At 37.1% G+C, this 16,936-nt stretch overlaps 1 protein-coding gene across 1 annotated transcript in view; it reads left to right on the top strand.

Moving 5' to 3' along the window:
* The window catches only part of ZPLD1 (zona pellucida like domain containing 1), a 61,039-nt gene extending 49,063 nt beyond the window's left edge, over nt 1-11,976 (top strand). The window contains exons 8-11 of the mRNA XM_033211403.1: nt 1,041-1,212; nt 2,468-2,576; nt 9,079-9,108; nt 9,518-11,976. Coding sequence (XP_033067294.1) covers nt 1,041-1,212; nt 2,468-2,576; nt 9,079-9,108; nt 9,518-9,693 — 487 coding nt within the window. The 3' untranslated portion in view covers nt 9,694-11,976. The remainder of the gene's footprint in view (nt 1-1,040; nt 1,213-2,467; nt 2,577-9,078; nt 9,109-9,517) is intronic.
* Nucleotides 11,977-16,936: the final 4,960 nt, after the last annotated feature.

Below are 16,936 nucleotides of genomic sequence, written 5' to 3'. Positions count from 1 at the left end.
AACAACCAGTAACCACTCTTCTTAATACATAAAAGAACTCATAAGAATCAGAAAGAAAATGGCCAACACCACAGCAGAATTTGACCAAAAGACATAAACCACTTTTAGATAAAGAAATGCAAATGACTATAAGGTATGTGAAGATATACAAACTAATTATAAGAAAAATATAAGTTAAAATTATAGGGTGATAGTTTATTTTTACTCTCAAATAGGGAATAATAAAAAGTTTTATCCATACATTTTGCTGATGTAGCTCTGGAGAAGTAAGCATTGTTTTCATATATTGCTTGTGAAGTCCAAAATTGAACAATATTTATATAGGGCAATTTAACAATATCTATTAAATGATTATATGGATGTATTCTGTAGATAATCCTGTACATGTTCAACATGATATATTGTAAGGCTATTCATTATTACTTCATTTTTAAAAAGCAAAAGATTAAAAACAATGCATGTACATAAATAGGAAACTGATTAAATAAACTCTGAAACATGTCCATGATGAAATACTATACAGCTGTGGAAGAAAATGAGGAAGCTCTCTAAATGTTAATACGAAAAGATCTCTAACACTGCTAAATCTTTAAAAGGCGAGGTACAACGTAGTGTAGGCAATATGCTATCACTTGTTTAAGGAATGAGGACAGTAAGAATACATTGCTTCTGTTTCTATTTTCATATACCCTGGGAATGATGTGAAAATAAATGAAAATAAATGAGAACGAAAAGAAGTGAGATCACTTCTGGCAGGTTTCTATATATTTTAAATTGTTTGGATTTTTGAACTATATGAAAGTATAATTCTTCTAGCTATTATTGCAATCAGAAACTGATCTGTTTAAATTTTATGATCCAGGTTTTATTGTCATATCTGTTGAATTAGCTTATACTATGATTAAATGTCTGTAACATGGCATGGTTCTGTTAGCTCTTAACATAATGGTGGATCCTTAATACGGTAGAAATTAATTTACAAGTCTCAGTAGATTGATACTTTCCAGTGATGTCCTGTTTTCACGTTCCCTAAAATTTAGCTGTGACAAGGATCCTCAGACCACCGTCATTGAGAATGGCCGAAGCCAGCGGGGTCGGTTTTCATTTGAAGTGTTCCGATTTGTGAAACACAAGAATCAGAAAATGTCCACTGTCTTCTTGCACTGTGTTACCAAGCTCTGTAGAGCAGATGACTGCCCCTTCCTTATGCCGGTATGTTTTTAAGGAACCTCATTCTAAGTTGTTGAATTGATCTAAGCTGAAAGTTTATCAAATGTCAGAAACTAATTTCTGCTTGGGAAGTGGATATGTGTTAGGTCAAATAGTTTGAAGTCGGATTTATTCATTTGTCTAGTAAAGATCTGCTAAATATCCTACTTTGTGCCAAGCATTATACTGAGGATACATAGATGAGGCATGCACAAATTCTGAATTTAATTAGATTATCCTTTAGGATCATGAGCTAGTCACAGAAGAAAGCAAGACAAAAATCTTATGGTGCAAAGGCAGACAAATATATGGGTTGTAGTAATAGGCAGTATTCACCATTGCAAGAGAGTTAAATCAGGAGAGATTGAGAGGATTGGTGGAGATGAACTCCAGCTGTTACTTTGAAGAGGACTGAACCCCAAAGAACCAAAATCAAGACTGTGAGAGACACTGCTGGCCAAACAATGGTCAAAGACACAGACACATAAATTAGTGTGATCAGAGAACTTCTAATTCTTCAGGAGGGTTGTAGAGCAGAGTAGAGATGATTGGAAAACCCGGGGAGCACACTGGGCTGGTGCTGGAAAGGTAGATTGTGGTCAGATGGTCGGGAAATCGCTGAGATTAAAGGTTAAAAGCAGTGAAAGGTGTGCATCTGAATTGCATACAGTCACCATTAAAATAAAGATCCATTTAGTAGTGAATTAAAAAATTCTATTCTGACTGGCTCTCTAGGCTCACATCATTATTAACCTGAGAAAAATGCAGGCCCCTTTTTAATTTGAAATACCATTAATATGTTTATATTTATGTTCAATTCATGCATAAATGGGAAGCTATTTCTTCATACTCATTGATCCCTTTGGGCTAATAAGCTATGTCAGATAGGGGTAAATGGAGAGTCCACATTACCTTGAGTCCATGCTGACCAACATTTCCAGGAAGGATTTATTAAAGGCTTGAGAGAAATAAAAGTAGAAAAGTTTGATAAACACAGCACTTTTTCAAGAGAGCCATTGAGCTATGTAAATTAATGAGGCAGTGCACAATTACAGAGGGAGGAAATAAGAAATGTGGCCCAAGCCAGGGTAAGAAACACTGTAGTAGTTACATGCAAAGTAATTAAATAAATGCACAGAAGGAAATGAATAAAATTAAACATGTGGTATCTCTTCCAAAAGAATCTGCTTTCCAAATGGCCATAAAGAAACAATTCTGTGCCGGTGTGGAATTTCATTTGTTTTCATTAACACCTCAGATTTGCAGCCACAGAGAAAGGAGAGATGCTGGGAGGAGGACGACTTGGAGCCCCCAGAGCTCTTCTGGCAGTGCAGTGCTCTCTGCTGGTCCCATCATTACTCGGAGTGGTAAGTGTGCTCCTCCTTCTGTATGCAGTAATAGACGGTTCCAAAATGCCTCCTTACTTGGCTTCTAACGAGAACTCAAAGTGGTTCCTAAACAGCACTAATTAACTGTGAGACAAGATAAACGGCTAAGCAACTTTAATTTCACAGTAGTTTTCCTGTTTACTCAACTTTCACACAAAGGGCAATATTGTCTTTACTACATTTCCTGTTTATACACACACACACACACACACACACACACGAGTATGCCATGATGGACCTGTTTTTTGTTTTTTTGGTTTTTTTGAGACAGAGTCTCACTCTGTTGTCCAGGCTGGGGTGCAGTGATGTGATCTTGGCTCACTGCAGCCTCCACCTCCTAGGTCCAAGAGATTCTCCTGCCTCAGCCTCCCAAGTAGCTGAGATTACAGGTGCCTGCCACCACACCTGGCTAATTTTTGTATTTTTAGTAGAGATGGGGTTTCACCATATTACTCAGGCTGGTCTCGAAATCCTGACTTCGTGATCCGCCCACCTTGGGCTCCCAAAATGCTGGGATTATAGGCGTGAGCCCGGCCCATGCTGGATGTGTGTAATCACCCTGTGAATACACTTCACCCTCCTCTGCCCTGCTGTCGCCCATGCCTACTAATTTGAGTGGACTGCAGCCTCTATCTCCCTTGCCCTCCAGTTTCTGCCTGGGCTTGACTAATCGGTGGTGCTGTGAGCAGATGGGAGGGCACAGAAATTGTGGAGTCCACAGGGCTCCTCCCAGACAATTCTCTCCCTGTAACTACTATGAAAACCCTCTCCTTGTCCCTTAACTCTCCTCGTCCCTTAACTCTCCTCTCTCTCGTGAATTTTCTATGTCTTTATAAATAGCCTATTAAACACTCCGTATATGGCCCAGTTTGAGTACCATTTGTTTCCTTTCAGAATTGTGCATATTACATACCCTCATCTACTGCATTCATTTGTGCTCATGAATTTATATGATCTAATGGACACAACTCTTTATAACTCTTTATAAACATATTCTCAGGTATACAAATATATGTGCATACATGTACCTACACACACACACACACACACACACACACACACATACACACACACTGTAAATGGATGTAGGTTTTGTAGGTTTAAGTCAGTGTGAACCCAGAGGCTTCCGGAGTCCACTGGATAAAACAGAGATGTGGCATGAAAAACTCTGAAACTAAAGCTGGAAAAACAGGTTCTAGGTTTAGCTTTTGTTCTAACATGCCATGTGAGTAGAGGTTTTATTTCATTTCTCTGGGCAAATGTTTCATCATTTTTAAAGTAAAAGTTTTTAAAAAGTTTAAAAAGTTTTAAAATGTTTTTTTTCATTTTAAAATAAAAGTTTTAAGATTTTTTTTTCTAACTCTATCGTTCTAAATTTTCTCCCAAAAAAGAGAACAATTCTGATTTGGATTATATGCTAATAATATTTTCTCCATTTTATATTAGCCTTAATGCTGTTATTATGTTTCAGTTACATTTTCGGTACCTTTTCTCCATGCTGCCCATCCCACAGTCAAAAGAAAGTTTTGCCTGAAATAGGCAAATCAGTAAAAAGTGGTTTTGGCCCAAAACATTCAGACAATTGCTTTAATTACTTTCCTCCCTGTGCTTGTATAGACCTAACATTATTTAAAAACAAACCAATAGGCCCTTTCAATAATATATGAAATTTCAAACTTAGCCCATACTCCCTGAAGATTTTTGGTATGTGCTTTGACTGGTTTAAAAATGACTGGTTTGGCCCACAATGGCTCATGCCTGAAATCCCAGCACTTTGGGAGGCCGAGGCGGGCGGATTACCTGAGGTCAGGAGTTCGAGACCAGCCTGGCAACATGGTGAATTGCCATCTCTACTAAAAATACAGAAATTAGCCGGGTGTGGTGGCACACGCCTGTAATCACAGCTACTTGGGAGGCTGAGGCAGGAGAACTGCTTGAGCCAGGGAGGCGGAGGTTGCAGTGAGCCAAGATCGTGCCACTGCATTCCAACCTGGCCAACAGAGTGAGACTCTGTCTCAAAAATAAAATAAAATAAAAAAATAAAATAAAAGACTGGTTTGTGGCTTGTGAAAGTCCCATTTTTGATGTCTATCTAGCTTTCAGAAGTGGCTCATAGAATTACATTGAATGGAAACTCAGTTCTTGCTGCCAATAATTAGGATTGCTTTTGGGTAGGCACAATAAAAGAGATTTTTATTTCCATGGAGCATATCTAGAGTCAGTTTGCTGTAAGAAAAGAAATTTAAAAGTGACATTTCTTCTGTTCATCTTAGGTAGATGGCTTTTCCTCCTTAATTACCGTCTTACTTCCTTCTTGCCTACGTGGAACTAAGTATTACAGTTTTTAAATAATTTGTTAGCTGTATTCATCCGTTCTAATGTTGCTAATAAAGAAACACCTGAGACTGCGTAATTTATAAAGAAAAAGAGATTTAATGGCGTCACAGTTCCACGTGGGTGGGGAGGCCTCACAATCATGGCAGAAGGCAAAGGAAGAGCAAAGGCATGTCTTACATGGTGGCAGGCAAGAGGGCATGTGCAGAGGAATTGCCCTTTATAAAACTGTGAGATCTCGTAAGACTTACTCACTATCATGAGAATAGCATGGGAAAAACCGACCCCATGATTCAATTACCTTCCATGACATGTGGGTATTATGGGAGCTATAATTCAAGATGAGATTTGGGTGGGTACACAAACCATATCATTATTGTAAAATAATTTTTAAAATTCAAAAAAAATTCTAAGATCCCCAAAATCCCAGCAAAGATAAGTAAGTAGAAGTCTCTAATTCTAACATAAGTAAACAGTTCTCCAGGTTTATAGGTTTCATCCATCCCATGTCCAGTTGCCACAAAGAGCTATCAATGCCTCTGATGTCATGCCTGGATTTCTTTCCAAGTTTCAACCAGTTTCTACCTCAAGAATGTCACTTATTGCCCAACATGCTAGAGTTGTCTCGGAATCACCTCCGGTTTCTCCACCGGCAGAGCCCCCAGAGGAGCACACTCACACTTTCAGGGTTCCCTTGAATCCTCTCTCATTCTCTCTGGAATTATTTTTAAATAATTTTGATAAATTTTGGCATGGTCTTCTTTAGTCATCATGGTGGTCTCACTGCTTAGAGGAACATATATAAAGATGTTTACATTGTAATACTATGATACTTATGAAAAAGTATATTTTTAAAAATTCCACATGAACACAGAACTCAGAACTCAAGCCCTATCAATACATATGCAAATCCTATGTAAACTTCATGTTCAGCTTCATGACCAGAACTACCTTTTTTCCTTAGTTTCGCTTTATTTTTATCTTAGGTCAGCTAGAATGTATCTCTTCAGGTCCTGTGGCCAATTTTATATAGACAAGTCCAATTTCAGGCTTGATTTGCTCTCTTCAAAGCTCTCTGATTCTTGGAAGTTTTGCTCTGTTTGCTCATTGAACCACTCCTTTTCCCTAGACATATAGCTTAGGTCAAGTTCAGTAAGTTGTGAAACCTCAGAACTCCTGTTTTGTTTTGCTTTTGAATGAAATCAAATCCATTCTGGATATTCTTTTACCCAACATTGTTAATAGTTTTGTTACTTGACTTAGGAAAATCTTCACACCCTCATAATGCCACCCCTCAAGAAAAATTTCCTGAAGTGTTCTTATTTAAAACTTCAAAATGCTAAAGGTGCTTGGATAGGGGAGTGCTTATCAAAGGGTGCAATTCTGGAAATCTAAAGGCACCAACACCAGAAAATAATACCTAAATGTTTTGTTTAATTAAATTCCTTTGGAGAAACCCAAGACATATTCTTGTTCAATCAGAATTGTTGAGTTTTGTGAGTAGTTAATAATTCACTTGAGCATGCTTGTTTAGTCCCTTCATAGGACGGGCATTCTTCTAGGAACTGGGAGTACAACAGAGAACAGGCCACAGACTTTGTCCTCGGAGATCTTAGAGTTCAGTGGTAGAAAGAGACTATTAACGAACATAACACTGTGAAAAGTAAAAAGGTTGGCGCTTATTAACTTGAAATGTGTGGTCCATTTTACTACATAGGTTATTAAAGTTTTTAAAAAAAATAGTTTTCTAGTGCTAAGAGAAAAAAAATTATTCTGTATATGTCTTTGGTGGTCTTTTTATTATTATTATTATTATTATTTCAACTACTTACATGAGAAAGCAGAGAATGACAATTTATCTGCCACTTCTGGCTTTCAAATGACTGTGGCATTGCTGCTATCACCTTCCTCCTATAGGATTTCAAATAGATAAATATAGTCTTGGAGAGCCCCAAAAGTTTGGTATTCCAATCAGTTCTAGTTCCAGAAGGCTTCAGGTGTTTCTTTTAGCATATACGTACATGTCAAGACCAAGTGGGTTCGAGGATAAAACAAGCTGTGGTGCGATAAAAGTGTCCTGAAAAAATGTCTACCTTCCCTTTCAAGGCTTTACAGTGCTTTGATGTTTTGTTTGTTTGCTTTGTTTGCAATGACACAAAAATTGGAGGTTACCAGAAATAGCAACTAGATAAAGCGATTCCCTCCACCCTTCTCCACTATCAAATACAATTCCAAATAGTATTAGAATATCACAGGTTTTGATTTCAACCACCTGCCAAAGGTAGTCTGCTTTCATTTTCTCAGAGTTCTGGAACCTGGATTTTGTCGTTCCAGTCTCATTTGGAAAAGAGTGTGTCTTTTCCCCACACAGGGAGGTTTTGTCCACAGCCAAGTCCTCATTAATGACACCTGAAATATTGCTTCTATAGAAGTGTTGGTGGTAATATGGGGAGTGAGGGGGACAGTCTGACTTCTGTTAACCTTAGGAGGCAGAAAAGAGCAGAGAGGGCATCTAGTCATAGCACTTTTGTCCTATTTGGAACACTTATTAGAAAGGAACTTTCTATTTTTTAGTTGAAATATTTTAAAGCAATTAAGGGTGATTTCTAAAAAAAGACAATAGCTTTCAAAAAGACATTTTGTACCATTATATATTCTCCCCCTGTGTTCCAGTGAGGCAGCTCATCTTGGGAAAAGAGCACATGGATATTTTGGAAGAATTGATCATAGTCCATTCATCCCACCTGTTTCCATGAGAAGCAAGTGTTGTTATAAAGTAGTATTGGTTAGAGATTAGGATTTTTCTGAATGTTGTATAATAAAAATGTGTGTTATTTTTCTTTTTGTCCTATAGCGATGCATTGCACCATTCAAAAGAGTCCTATGAATGAGTGCCGTATTAATTTTGAGCATTGTACTTCAGGATCAGACAGCATCATTTCTGCCAAGATTCATGTGTCTGAAGAAAAAATGGTGTCAGATATTTTATAAATATCTCACCAGGTTCTCCCCTTACTTGTTTTAAATACTAATCCTAGAGTTTCGTAGCTTGAGATATTCATCTTCATCACCAGAAATATTTTTCATACTTGGCCAGTTTATAGTATTTTAGGAAAAGGACTCTGAAACTGAGCTTTGTTTTAAGCATATGTTTACTCTGTCATAAAGGCTGTGACAGATGGAAATTTCTTTATCTGTAAAATGGGGGTGGCAATAATATCCAAACCATATGGCTTCTGTGAGAATGAAGTGTGATAATGTATCAAACAGCAGTTTATGAACTATGTAGTTTTATATACATATTGATTGTAATAATATTTATATTCCAGAAATAAACAGTCAATTGCACACATTATATGGTTCAAATAACAAACACAAATATTAAAACACAAATATGAAATTATTGTTATTTCAAATATGAAATATGAGCTCATACAAGCTCAAGGGTTAATAGCAACATGATGACAAATTGGACAATAAAAATTGGGAAATCAAGTAATATGTTTTTCACATCTATTATTGTGTTTGGCAAGGAAAAGTAAAAAATCAACAGCTTCAATCTTTTACTTAACAGATGCAAATAAAACTACAACTCAAGCTCAGGAGTCATGTTTTCCTTTCATATAGTTATTAAGTGTAAATTTATCTTCTTGGAACTTAAAGTGATGTGTTTGCAGATTATGTTGGACAAATTGGCAATACTTAAAATAGAGTGGCACTAAATAATGAATATTCTGTATAACAGAATAACAAATAGCAGGTTATAGGACCATAAAAAATGTAATAGCTGTTAACAATTACTGCCCCCACTAACCTGACTGGAGAGCTAATGATGAAACAAAGTTGGCAGGCAAGAAAACAGCATAGTATAGATGTTTTTCGATTACATTTGTGTACCCAGGACAGGTGCAGGATGTGGGCTTGGGGAATAGAAAGATGATGAAATCCAGGACATATGAAACAGGGCGTGGAAAAGCAGAATGGTTTAGGAGGACTTTCATTTTTGCCTTACTCAAGGAGATTATGGGTGGAAGTAAGAGGAGATATAGGTAAAAATGTAGGTACAAAGTAATTATTGATCAGAATAAACAAAGGTAAATATTTGGAGAGATGATGTCACTTCTCTTCTCCTGTTTTTTCCCCTCAGATGAGACTCCAACCAACAATTCACAACTTGGTAAGATAATTAACATATTTTGCTGTTTTTTTTTTTTTTTTACATTTTTGGTGATCAGTTACAAAGCTGTAATCATCTCAGTGTAATGAGCTTGAGTTTTCCAAGTTTGGTACATTTTAGATAACAGTTCACTGAGGGTTTTCAAACTCATATGTGATCTATTGGTCAATTTTTATAGCATTTGATAGCTTTTTGGTATTTTTGGTTTTGGCGGACCATGGGCAGCCTCTAAACCATACAATCCTTTGGTATTGGGTTGAATTACAGTCAAATAGATTGTAACACAATTCAGTGCCATGCTGCTATTCTATGAGATGCTGATGAAAGACGTTTTGCAGGTAAAATTGGGTTAAGGTGAGATAAATATTATATAGGGCCTTTACAACTGGGTGTGTTTCATTATTTGCAGGTTCTCCAAGTGTGCCTCCCTTCCAGCTGAACGCCATCACCAGTGCACTGATATCAGGAATGGTCATTCTGGGAGTTACGAGCTTTTCTCTTCTTCTGTGCTCACTGGCCGTTCTGCACAGGAAGGGACCCACCAGTTTAGTGTTGAATGGTGTAAGAAACCCAGTCTTTGACTGACTGTAACAGGTGCCTGCTCTCCAGAGAAGGCTTCACTGACTAAACTACGTGTGACTGCAGTCAGTGTTCCATCTGAATTTCATGTCAGTCCACATTCAATATTTGTAGGTTTGATAAATTTCACAGTGTAGCTTGTCAGCATAATGATAGTGAAAGAAGTTTATAATATTGCTATTGTCACTGATGTATGTGGCCAGCCGTATTTTTATGCCACCAATGAATACATTGACAATAAGTGAAAAATATTCAGGACTTACGTCTTCCAGGATCAGTAATATTTCATTTTACGTCAGTTTGCTTTTGATTGTTGGTTAAAAGATAAAAGGTTGGAGTAGACAAAAAATGAAATGTGTTGCATTTCCCCCTTAAGCATTAAAGCCCACTGCAGCGGCATTTAGATTTGCACATGTGGTCCTAGAATAAATGTTGCTTTTTGTTTTAATCCAGATATTCCTCGCTTCAGGATGTGTTTTAATTGGACTGGCCAATTTGGATACCTGAGATTTAACTACTCATTCTATGACCTCCTGTGTTTTTGGCTGATTTCCATGTCTGACAATACTCATTTTAAAAGAAACTCTTGGGACATATCTCTTAACCTGGGGCATCCTTTTGTATAGAAGATAGTGAAAATAGTTGTTAGCTTCCAAGTGTCCTAGTACTAAGTGTCCCTAGATCATTATTTGTGAGAATAGGAATGGCTGTGATCGGTTTTCTTCTTCTGGTTCACGTGAGAACATCAGCACATGTTAACTCTCCTCCCAGGTAAACAGTTCAACTGCTGTTGCAGCTGTGCTTCCAGCAGTAAGGTAACTATGCAAAGATTATTTTTAATTCAGGAATCATTACATGTGAAAACCAGCCGTAGCTGTGAAAAGAGAACATTATCATCAGCTCATAAACATACTGTTCCTAGAAGGGTTTTGAATAAGTTAGATTCCGTTTTTCCTAAAACAAAAAGGAAACTTAGGTTAAGTGTCGTTTGCAGAACATTGTTGAAATCTACATTAAAAGATATTCTTTCCCCCCATATTTTTGGTGCCAGGCAATACAATTAATCAGGAGAGGGTTTCTTTTTAAGGTACCTTCTTGTAGGTTTCATAATTGCCATGAATAAACAATATTTTCCTCTAATAGTAAACTGCAAGAAGCATCTGATCCTTTATCAGTTTTGCAAAAAAGTAAGTTTTAAGCAGCCATGTTCTTACAAAAAAAAAAAAATCAATATTCTCTTTGTTTAAGCTACCTATGCGCTGAACAAATAAAACAATTTAATAGCCAACCAAAACCCAGCATGTGAAGTTACTAGAAGTGCCATGTTAACTATAAGAAATTGCTGTAATCGCTAATTTCTATTCAACATTGGTGACCCATTAGTCGGGACTTAATTTACTATACTGCATGTGAATCATCAAGCATTATTAGGTTGCTTCAAATGAAATGTCTACAATGTGAGTTAATAATTAAATCAATCCTCAAGCTGAAAAACACTTTTTCTCCAATTTGCCTGAATATTTCAGGAGAAAGTGTTTATATTGCAATAATTAGCTATATAATTGCATCAACTTTTTATTTCAAGGTGTAGACACCAAGGGAAGTGGGATCTGGAAAATCTCTGGATAATCTCTTCACACACCCAAAAATTTAAATCACGTAAAAAGCCAGTCTACTTTTCCCTGTGTTACTTCAAAATAACTTTGAAGTGACTGTTCTGAACTTTATCTGTGTTAACATGATTAACTGACCATACTACTAATGTTACCCTATGTGTACATGGATAGTATTGAAATATGCTGGTAAATCTATTTCAGATACTTTAAGTGAATTGCCATTGATTCTAGGATTAAGTTCTGTGAATAGGACATTATATCATTTAAGCTGTTTTGTCAATTTGATTTTTATGCTTTCGGAACGGCCGCTGTTTCAGCTGTTGGCCTTTTCAATTCTATACTCCATTTTATAGAATCGAATAATGGATACATATCATTTGGGAAACAACTTAAGTATCATATTATTTTTTGCCACCCTTTCATCATAAAAGGAAGAATCAGAGTTATAATGAGATAAACCAAGCCTGTTTTTTACAACTTTGTTCTTATAAATCTGCAGTTATGTGGAGTATTTAGTTATACTGAATTTTACAGTTATTATAGTGTGAAAAACCTTACAAAATATGTGCAAACATTTCTTCAGTTTTAATACCTCAAACTGTTTTTTTGCACTTCAGGGGTAAGGTCTGATGACATGTAAAAGATGATCGTTTAATAAAATAATTGTTTAAAATGTTGACCTGTTTTTTTTCCCCCTCCTTCCTGCTCTCGACATCCTATTCCTACTTTCACAAATACAGAGGGTCTCCAACTTATGATGGTTACATTTACAATTTTTGACTTTAAGATGGGCTTATCAGGGCATTAAATGCATTGTTGACCTGTGATTTTTTTTTTTATTTATGATGAGTTTTTTGAGACATGACGCCATTGGAAATTGAGGAGCATCTGTATTGAGAAAGATTTAGTCTAAAATAAGCTGCCTAATGCAACAGGGAAGGTCAGTGGTCTCTGTGGGTAGATGAAGTCTGCCCTCTCAATACTGAGCCCTGTGTAGGGAGACACATTCTCGATATCAGCTAAAGGTAAGGAAGTACATTTTTCTTTGAGCTTGAGCTTTAACTAAAATGGAACTTACAATTTTAAAAACTTTGGTAGGGACAGAAAAAAAAAAAAAAAACTGGAAAGACAGGGAGCTTGGCTTCTGCCCAGAATTTCACAGTCTCTCCTAAGTGCCAGCAGGGTCTGTGTCTTGGGGGACGGTTGGTAGGAAAGTGGCATAGTGTTGAGGCAAAATCCTTTTCCTGACCCAGAGATAATCCAATCTCACACAACTGGGCACTATCCTGAGCCCTAAGTATTGACAATTAGCTTTGGGAGCCTCACAAGACATGATGGTTCATGAGGGGCATTGTCAGCTGTGGAAAATGTAAGGCCACTTCATGAAGCCTCACAGACAGTAAACTTCCAGAAGTTAGAATAGAGCAGAAGTTCATGGGAGACCCTTTTTTGTGAACACGGGTCATGAACATAATATGAAGAATAGTTTGAAGAATTGCAACAGGATGGAGGGCCAGCATGCATTTATTTTGATTCCATATTTATAAGAAAAAGAGAAGGCTGATCGTAGAGCAACTGCCTTTGGGAATGAGATTCTTCAGTTATTTCCAAGTGGGGAAACATTTAAAATAAAACAATCTAAACTCATAATTTAGAAAAAAAATGTAAAAATACTTGGATAGTAAACAAAACAAATATCAGAGTGAGCTGGATTTGGTGTATCAGTCAGTGTTCCCCAGAGAAAAAGAATATATAAGATATTGGTATATATGTCACATATTATATATATCATATGTGTGTGTGTTATATATGACGTGTGTGTGTGTGTGGTGTGTGTGTGTATAGTATTTGTGTGTGTATAACATAAGGAATTGGCTCACAAAATTCTAGAGACTAAACAAGTCCTAAGAATAGAACTGCAGTTGGCAAGGTCGGGACCCAGGAGACCTGATGGTGTAGTTCCAGTCCAAAAGCTGGTAGGCTTGAGGCCCTGGAAGAGTTGATGTTTCCAGGCAAACCAAAGGCAGGAGAAACAAAAGTCCAACTTGGAAAGGCAGGTAGGCAGAAGGAAATCATTATTATTCACAGGAGGGCCAAACTGATTGGAGGTATCATACTGTTAAAAGGCTAAACTTCCTCATCAGACCAGGGATATTAAGCAATTAATAAATAAAAGTGTTACAAAATCTGACAGTGCAATTGAAATGGTTTAAAACTATTTACTGTCTGGAGGTAAGGGTTCATGAATTGAGGGTCCTCTTTTATATTACCTGAATAATATTGATCAAATGGAAGAAAGACAGGGCCATGAGTAGGTGGGGATTGATGAACTCTAAAGTTATACAAAATTATTCCTCAGCATCAAGAGAAACAAAGTACAAAGATACATGGCCAGGCGGTATTTATTGGACCCATATCCTACAGGGCTGGCATCGGGGATGCTGGCAGCCAAGGAGAAGAATAATGACATCAGCAGTGACAACAGGCTGGAAGCAGTAAAGAACATAAAACAGAGTAGCTGAGATAATAGGGGGCAAATGCAACAAGGGGCCGCTGGACTCTGGGAGAAGAGGCCTCTGCCACTTCTTAGGAGGAACTAGTTCTTTGGTGGGAGGCAGAATGAGAATCATTGACAGCTGTTACCCACATTCCTCATGACAGCTGCCCGTCCTCCAGAAGTTCAAAGGTAAGTGAAAATTGAATTAAAAAGTTGTATATTCATGTTTGTGAGGATATCTTGCCTGACAGCTGATTGGCAAACGCAGTCTCTGAAAATTTGAATAACACAAGAAAACTGAAATAACCTTAATTAATGCCACATTTTGCTGAGATATCCAGAAGAGGATTAGTTTGGGGGCTTCTGCTCATGTGGACTAGACGTAACCTTTAGAAATCTCTGCTCAGTAATCTTCATTTATAAAATGCTTTGTATTCTTGGCAAAGTGAAATTGAGAACTCAGATTGTTATCTGCTTAGTTCAAATCTCCAATTCCCCTTTGCCTCAAGTATCTGGATATTTCCTTTTTTATTTAAATTGCCAACATAATTGCTTCAATTTTCTCTTCCATTTTCTGTGTAGAAAGGAGCAGTGCTAATCATTACATGGAGCTTTAGTCAAAGGCAATGCGGCCCAAATTTTGAGGTTAGTTTTCATCAGGAGCATAGCTACGTTAGCATTGCCCAGAGCAAAATCCATTACTGAATAATCCTGCTGGTTTAACTAATCAACTAACACTGGAAGATCTTGCGAGAGCTGTGGTTTGACAATTTCATGCAACCCTGACTCAGAGTTATACAGCTCCTGAAGCTATTTCTTCTCCTGTATGTAGTTTTGTAACTTATTTATTTATTTATTTTTATAGTAGGGAACAATTGGCTAAACTGAAAAATTACTCCAGAGGAAATATAGTTGTGTTTAGCAATTATTTACGACTTGGAAATTAGAACTTATTTATTTAAAAGCTATCATTTTGCTAACGTATATTTTGTGGCTGATAACATGAGATGGCAGAAAATGATGTAGGGTTCTCATTGTAAAGAAAATGGAACCTAATAATTTCTTTTGAATCCTGTAAAGATAAGACATGGGTGCTTCTTTGGTATCTCATCTCACTCTGTAAATACAATGTGGAACAAAGGCAATTCACTAATGCTCACTACAAACTTTAATGCAGGCTGGGTATGCTGGCTTATGCCTATAATCCCAGCACTTTGGGAGTCCAAGGTGGGCAGATTGCTTGAGCCCAGGAGTTCAAGATCAGCCTGGTCACAGGCAGGCAAACCCTGCCTCTACTTAAAAATTTTAAAAATTTAAAAATTAAAAGAAGAACTGTAGTGTTTTCTTTCTACCTTGTCAATGGATATATATTGAGAGTTTCTCTTGTTTCACAAATTAATCATCAACATGGACGATTCGTGCCTCTAAGACTTGATCAGAAACTCTTTTGAAAGTTGCCATAAATATTGTGATTAAACCAGTAGGACCTATGGTTATTTTTACAAAGATATGCCAGGCTGAAGAAGTGTGCACATATTGGGCCTCGGGTTCATAGCTGGATGTGTAAAGAACTTTGCCTGGTTACCATTGCAGTGATTTCCAAATCCATGTGGCTCACTCCGCAAGGAGGTATTTCCACAGACCCACAGGAATTCTCCTCAAACTGGTCTTCCATAATTTCCATAATTTTCTTCTTTTTCTGATTCCTGAAACTTTCAAACTTATAGAAAACTGCAGACAGCAATGTAACAACCACAGAAGTTTTATCATCTTGGATTAACAAATATGCACATATTTTTTAATTGTTTCAGATCTACAAAAAATATTTTCATGTAAGTTGAAGTCCATTTTGTCCTCCTCTCTACTCTATTTCTTTTAACTGTCTGTCCAGAGGGATCATTGTCAGTAAGTTGCATGCTTTCTTTCCATCCATTTAAAAAATGATTACTACATGTGGATATTTTTCGAACAACAGAGTTTTAATGTTATCATACTTTATACTTCCTTATCACACTATGTTTTCTTTTACATGCTGATTTTTGAAGTCAACAGCATGTTACTGAAATCTCTTTATCTTGAGACAGATCAGTTTCATGACATCTTTACATTCCTGCCTCAATAACTTCCGGCTTGAATTATGTTCCAACAGTTATTACTTTGTGTATCTTATAAGAAAGTCCTTTTCTCTCCCTCTCCCCTCTTTGGCCTTCAGAATTGCCCTGGCTCTTTTTGCATCTTACTTTTATTCAAAGCTGATATGAGAAAAATTACGTTAAAACTTTGATTGGAATTGCATTGAAGTTGTAGATTAATGGGGAAAAATTGCCACATTTTTGATACTGAGGGATTTTTCCATCATCAGTCTTGTTTTATGGATCCATTTATTCAAGTCTTCCTGCAATATTGAGTCTAGTACTTTCTTCAGTTGAGTCTAGTATTTTCTCTATAAAAGTTCATAATGTAAAACTTTTGTTACAGTTATTTGTAGGTGTCATAGGTTTTGGCAGCTATTGTAAATGAAATCTTTTCTAGGAACTAAACTTTCTAATTACATATTGCTGCTGGATACAAATGTTAGTGATTTTGTTTTTATATTTTATGTACCACTATTGATAGAGTACCAAGTGTGTATTATAACCCTTCTGGCTGTGGATTCCCTCAGACCTGCTCAGGGCACCCAAAGTCCACAATGAGGCCCTGGAGCCAAACACTTTCATTCAAAGTACCCTTTATTTTTCTCAGCAACATCCTTGGAATTTTTTTTTTTTTTTCACAGAGTCTTGCTATGTCGCCCAAACTGGAGTGCAGTGGCACAATCTTGGCTCACTGCAACCTATGCCTCCCGGGTAAAGCGATTCTCATGCCTCAGCCTCCTGAGTAGGTAGGATTACGGGCCTGTGCCACCATGCCTGGCTAACTTTTGTATTTTTAGTAGAGATGGGGTTTCACCGTGTTGGTTAGGCTGGTCCTGAACTCCTGACTCAGGCAATCCACCCACCTCGGCCTCCCAAAGTGCAGGGATTACAGGCCTGAGCCACTGTGCCTAGTCCGAATTTTTTATTTAATCACATTTTATTATCTTTGTCTCTTATGTGAAGGTTTCTCCAAAAGGCTTTTTGGAGTGCTACTAAATAGT

This window comes from Trachypithecus francoisi, unplaced genomic scaffold (genome assembly GCF_009764315.1).
Source record: "Trachypithecus francoisi isolate TF-2019V2 unplaced genomic scaffold, Tfra_2.0 Lachesis_group0, whole genome shotgun sequence".
Lineage (NCBI taxonomy): Eukaryota > Metazoa > Chordata > Mammalia > Primates > Cercopithecidae > Trachypithecus > Trachypithecus francoisi.
The sequence above is the reverse complement of the archived record's forward strand: the minus strand, read 5'-3'. Positions and strand labels throughout refer to the sequence as shown.